This window comes from Protobothrops mucrosquamatus, unplaced genomic scaffold (genome assembly GCF_001527695.2).
Source record: "Protobothrops mucrosquamatus isolate PMUCROS unplaced genomic scaffold, P.Mucros_1.0 scaffold1896, whole genome shotgun sequence".
NCBI lineage: Eukaryota > Metazoa > Chordata > Lepidosauria > Squamata > Viperidae > Protobothrops > Protobothrops mucrosquamatus.
Window position 1 is genome coordinate 163,714 of NW_015388022.1, and position 6,665 is coordinate 170,378.

Consider the following 6,665-nt stretch of genomic DNA (forward strand, 5'->3'; position numbering starts at 1 on the left):
AACAGGTTTTAAGAAAAACAATTGAATACCCATAGAATTAATAGGATTTTGTTTGATTAACAGCAGGGAGTAAGCTGTAAAAAGTCTGAGTTGAGAGGACTAACCTCTATTTGAGAGAGTGTCTATCAGTAATATCAGACCTTCCATATGTTTGCCCACACCTTATCCACAATGAATTGTTTATAAATATATAAATACGGTATATATAATTATTCTTTTTGTCTGAATGTATTCCAAAAGGAGCAATTGTGCCCAAGTAGCAACCGTAATGAATAAATGTCACCTAAATTGCCAATTGTCCCAAGGATTGAAATTGGTCTCCCAGGATTATTAGAATGAGGAAAAAAGTGGCATATTAACAACCTTGTCCTCAGCTCCACTTTTGATTGTCCTCCTTCTATTTTAAGAGGCAAATTAAGTATGCATCAAGGCACCTAGAAGAGTTTTTGCAAAACCTTTGTGTGGCTCCAAGTTATTTATAATGAATAAACATGATCCCGGTCAGTACCAGAAAGTAGTATTTGGGTCATAGGTTTTGCTGTGACGAATTTCAGAGCTGCTTGTGTGCAATCCCTGCCCTTTACCTGGATAAATTTCATGATGGCTTTTGCATTCTTTTGTGCTTGTGAAATAACTTGATCAGTATGCATCTTCCAAGCATTTGTGGCCTTTAGCACTACCCCTGAATATTCAAAACACTTATTCGATTTAATTTTTGTTCCCTTGATAACTCATTTAAATCTTTTAGATTTCCTGGCAAGAAGCCGTTTGGTTTTCTGGTCATTAATTACCAGCAGATGCTTTCACAGTAATGGGTAAAAGATCTGAATGCAGAGCTACATCATCAGCATACAGAAGAACAGAATATCCATTCCTGTAATCTTGGGGGGTGAAAACTATTTCAGAGGTCCCCAACCTTTTGGACACCAGGCACCGGTTCCTTGGAGAAAGTTTTTTCCATGGACTAGAGAGTGTGTAGTTTTGTGTGCTGCCTGCATCCCATGGATGGGGCTTTGCTTGTTTGTGTGAACTGGTTGTTGGCGTGCCACAGCCCGGTACCAGTCCACGGACCGGTGGTTGGGGACCCCTGATCTACTTGATAAGTTTAAATAGAAATTAAATAGGGTGAGGGCTAAAGAATTTTATCTAATTCCATTTCAAATAGAGATTGGATTAGTCAAAATATTTAAAGGATTACTCCTAATTCTTTACAAAAACATGAAAAAATGGCATTTTTGTAAAGTGTTTGAATTAAAAACAGGAGATGCCTATCCATGGTTGTGTTATTTTAATTTCTCCCCCCAAAATGTTTTTGGAGTGGAATCAAAAAATGATTTGAAATCTATACAAGGCTACATAAAGTATAGGCCTGCTCTTGCAGTTATATTTTTTCAATTAGCTGTCATAGGATGTAATATAGAACAGTTGGGATAAAAACTAGTTTGCTCTTTGCCCAGAGTTGACCCTTTCTCTATCATAACTTGTAATTTACTATTCAAATGGAAGGCATAATGTTTACTAATCATACTCAGCAAATGTATAGAGTGATAATTAGCTGGATTCCCTTGCTTCTCCCTTATCCCCCTCCCCATTTTAAATATTGATATATTAATGGCAGTGCTGCAGTCCTGCAGAATATAACCGGTGTCATTGATATAGGGGAAAAAGGAATGCCAATTGGATACCTATTACAGGGGAAACTCTTCTCCTCCCAACCCAATTGTTGATTTGATTTCATACAATCAGCTTGAGCCAGGTGTACAGAGCTGTGCAAAGGAAAAGACTATAAAATTATGCCCACTGAGAGAGAAAAGGGACAAAACTTCTATAATGGTCTTGTTTAAAGGAAAAAGAATGATATGACTTCTTAGTGACAGAACCTACCCAACCTCATATTCATAGCATTCTAGTATTCTTATTTAATTATTTGTATCCCACCTTTATGATTTTTATAAACTCAAGGCAGCGAACACACACAATACTCCTTTCCCCTCCAATTTTCCTTACCACCATCCTGTGAGTTGAGCTGGCCTGATAGAGAGTGACTGGTCCAAAGTCACTCAGCTGGCTTTCATGCCTAAGGCAGGTTTACAACTCACAGTCTCCTGGCTTCTAGCCTGGTGCATTAACTACTAGACCAATCTGGTTTAATTTGGCCTGGTAGGTTATTTTAAACCTTGACTTGTTTAGTTAACAAACCTTGAGGGAGACACATGGGATCAGCAGTGAATTGACTTCCTCTTCTTCATTACATAGGTCTTGAATTTGCAGCTCCAACCCCTTTGTAAATTATTTGCATTTTATATTTTCAAGCATTAAAGGCGAAGCATAGAATCATCTCTGTAGTCATTTTATTAGGTCAAACTATTTCATTAGTTAGTTTTTACTTCACTATTAGTTGACATTTTCCTTTACTATCTCAGACAGAATGGAGTTGCCACTAGTGGCACTGCTTAACCTCAGTGAGGTTGACAAATTAGGAAATGACCATTTAGGTTTTGAAACTGGTTCCATTGAAATGGAGAGTCAAGAAACTGCTGCAGCATGAAACATTTAGAAGTAGATATGAAAATATTTAATTAGTTGAGTATTGAGCAGATGAGAAGCTGTTTTATGGTTTGCTTCCTGTACACCTGGAGCTCTACTTGCATTGGATTGGAGAAGCAATGCAGTATTGTGACTACATTGCTGGACTTGAATCAGGAGATTCAGGTTCAAATCCCTACTTGATCACAGAGTCCACTTAGTGAGTTTGGTCTTATCTCTCTTTCTAGCCTAATAAGGGCTTTTGTGGGGATTAAATAAGAGGAAGCCCCTATGCAACTTGAGTTCCTAAGGAAAGGATATGAAAGTAATAATCCAATAAATAAATGTTAAATTGGACCACAGTGTAGTTTAGCAGTGCACATTTTGGGCCAAGGGCTATCTTTGTTTTTTCAGTGGCTGTGTTTAATTTAAAAGTAAGTAAAATGAAATCAAATAGCATTTGATGGAATTTAACCATTTTTATTTATTTAATATATATATAATTAATTTAATTAATTAATGTAATTTAATTAGTATTTAATAATTTTCTGTCATATTAATTTGGTGGCTACTTTAAAGCTTATTCTTTATTACGCCCAACAAAATAAAACACAGCAAAATGACATTAGAACAATGTGAAACATAATGCTTCACTTAATTAGCAATGCATGAATGCAACTGCAAACTTAGTGACGGCCCATATTGTTTTGTGTTTTTTGTTAACCAAGAGGAACTTCATGTAAAACTTATTCAGTCATTCTAAAGCAGTGTTTCTCAACCTTGACGATTTTAAGGCATGTGGACTTCAACTCCCAGAATTCCACAGCCAGCATTGCTGGCTGTGGAATTCTGGGAGTTGAAGTCCACATGCCTTAAAATCGTCAAGGTTGAGAAACACTGTTCTAAAAGAATGAGGGCTGTTAGTAGTTGCTAAGAGAACAGTAGAATAAAATAGTGAATCAGTGATTCAGTATTCCCAGAAAGATGGGGGAAGCCCTTTCCACATGCAAGTTTTTCTAGAATCCATTGCTGATTACCAAGTATCAGACTGCAATAGTAGGAAATTGGTTTTATCATGTCCCAATTCTATTTTGATGGTATTTTGCAGATTCAATTTTAAGGATCTTTGTTTAAGAAATAGCATGATCTATTCTTGCCCCGAGTCTCTGGATCTTTGAGGGATGCATTGGTAATTGATGCAGACAAATCTTTTTAAAAAGTTGAAATGTGTTTTACTGTCAAATATGATTTCCAGACATAAGTGAAGTTCTGGAGTAATTAATAGTTGTCTTGGGAGAGGTTCAGTTTTTGTCCTCTTTGTCACAATAGCTCAAAGCATGAACTTTCAATTCTCTGTTGCATTGTCTTCTGTGTGATTTGCTATACTGACTTCCTGTTTCAGAGTTTTCTCTCTGTCAACTATCAGGATGACATTTTGGTATTTCATTTCCTGGCTTGCTCAGTGCTTCACACAACTGGAGGACTTTGATGGGGTGTGCAGTACATATTCTTCAAAAGCATCTGTATCTTTCCATTAGCCTTATATGGACATAGAAAACTTCTTTGTACCAGCCTCATATTGAACTGGCTTTCTGGGAAAACAGATTATTTTAACCATTGTACTGCACCAATACAATAGCAAAAGCCTGAAAATTTGAGCAAGCCTTAATGAATAGTGGAGGGAGGAGATGGCATGCTCAAGGAGAGGTTCAGAACTCTCCTTCCAAATCTTTTTCAAAATATACATATGCATCCCTGTGTATATCAAAAAGTTGACAGAATGATTAATTTTGTAAATGCATGGCTAGTTCCTGTGCCAAAACAACTATAGCTAGTGGCTCTACACCAGGGTGGTTTGTTTCAATACAATGAACCTAGTAACTATGTTTTTGCAAATTGTAGTCTATAATTTAGTGTTATGGTTTGCTAAACCAAACCAAAAATTGGGTTTGTTTAATCTAATGAAAAGAAGGACTAGGAGTGACATGATAGCAGTGTTCCAATATTTGAGGGCTCCATAAGGAAGAAGGGGTCAACTTATTTTCCAAAGTACCAGAAGGCAAGACAAGAAATAATGGATGGAAACTAATCAAGGACAGAAGCATCCTAGAACCAAGGAGAATTTTCCTAACAGTGAGAACAATTAACCTGTGGAACAGCTTGCCTTCAGAAGTTGGGTGTGCTCCATCACCAGAGGATTTTAAGAAGAGACTGGACAGTCACTTGTCTGAAATGGTATAGGGTCTCCTGCTTGTGCAGGGAATTGGACTAGACCTCCAGGGTCCCTCCCAACTCTGTTATTCTGTTATATTTTGCTAGAGTGTGTGAATATAATGATGTCTCTCCTCCATAGATACATCTGCACTCCAATCTTCTCTTGCATAGCTACAAGGAGGTGATCTTTCTTTCATTTAACTGATCTGGTTTGCAGCTGAATTTATGAGGGTTGAGGCTAGAATCATTAATTTCCAAGCTGGAAATGACCATTATATAAATATGCAACAATTACTCAGTATTAGTACTAAGGCCTGTTCTAAATACAAATTTGTTCATAAAGACAAAAAGAAGACACAAGTTTAAACTTAAAAGCAATAGAAGTCATTCACATCTTCTCACTGGGAGTGGGCAATTAACTCATAAGCATAGCTTCATTCTTACCCTCAATAAACATTCCAGTCTATTGGAGTTGCTTGTAAATTTCTGCCAAGGTTGGCTAAAGAGTTGAGCTAAGTCACAAAATGCTAGGAGATCCATGATTTATTGCTGAGCAGGTCAGGAGAGCCTGACAGATAAGGAAAGCTGTGTTTATTTATGGTAGTCAAAATTCAGAAGGGTCCAGTAGCATCTTTTCCAATTCAAAATTGTGTTAAATTGCATAAGCTTTTGTTAGCCACAGTTCTCTTCATCAACTCACTGAGGCACCTGATAAAATGAGATGTAACTCTTGAAAGCTTATGAAAATATATGCTTTTTAGTAAAATGTTATTCTGAAAAGGTGCTATCAGGTGCTTCCAGATTTTTGTCACAATCCGAAAAACACTTGTTAGTTAAACAGTGGCTTGTATGAGCAAAGCAGAATAAATATATTTTGATTTGAAAAGGGGTTTATATAATTTTTTTAAAAAATTTACCAGAGTTACCCGAAATTTATACAAAATATAGAACTCAGGCATATCACAGGCAAGTATGGGAGCCTGCAGCTTGTTAAATTTACGTCGTTGCGGTAAGCCATATTTTAGCATTGTCCCCTATTTCAGGTTCTAAGAGTGTAATTACAGCTGTCATAACCATGTATTCACAACTGGAAAAAAGATGAAATTTAATCCCAGTGAAAATTATTATTTTAGACAAACAGTATTCAGCCATGATTACTATGTTATCTTTATCCTGTTGTCCTGTTTTTAGCAAATTGAGCTGACCCGGCCATTGGATTCTCACCTGGAGCATGTGGAATTTCAGGCCCTTTTACGGTGCCTCAGTCCTGAAAAGATACTTCTGATATTTGCCTCTGTAGTTCTGGAGAGACGGATAATCTTCCTGGCTGATGAGCTTAGGTAAACACTAAGCCTAATGAAGCAATTTTGTGCTTGTCCCCTTGAAATCAGTAAGTCAGTTGTGCTTCACCAGTCTGTAGGACTGGAGCATAGCATTTACTCTGGGTCAGCTTTCCATTTTATAACTTGCTATTACTTGGGTTAATTAACTTGTGAAATGTCCATATGGCAGATGGAGAAATACATACAGGCTTCCTTGTTGTATGTATAACATAAATATTTTGATATTACTTGGTAAGTTGAGATATTTTAAGGTTAGGTTAGGCTAGATAAAATATTCTTTATTGGAATATTCTTTATTGGCCATGTGTAGTTGGGCACACAAGGAATTTGTCTCCGGTGCATAAGCTGTCTATGTACCCACAAACAACAAAATGATAAATCATAAATTATAAGATACATTCATAAATCATAAAATACAAACAACAAAGTGGTAAATCATAAGATACCAATAGGAGAAAGTATAGGAAAGATGAGACGGATAATAGCAATATAGCCCTTCTATATTGGTAAATATCCTTAGGCATAAGACAATGTTGTGGGAATTAGGTGTTTAGCAGAGTGATGGCGGGGGGGGGGGGGGGG

General features: G+C 36.8%; 1 protein-coding gene across 1 annotated transcript in view; it reads left to right on the forward strand.

The window, feature by feature from the left end:
• DENND2D (DENN domain containing 2D) overlaps nt 1-6,665 on the forward strand; it is a 37,542-nt gene that overhangs the window by 20,894 nt on the left and 9,983 nt on the right. The window contains exon 7 of the mRNA XM_015823512.1: nt 5,932-6,080. Within this exon, the coding sequence (XP_015678998.1) occupies nt 5,932-6,080 (149 nt within the window). The remainder of the gene's footprint in view (nt 1-5,931; nt 6,081-6,665) is intronic.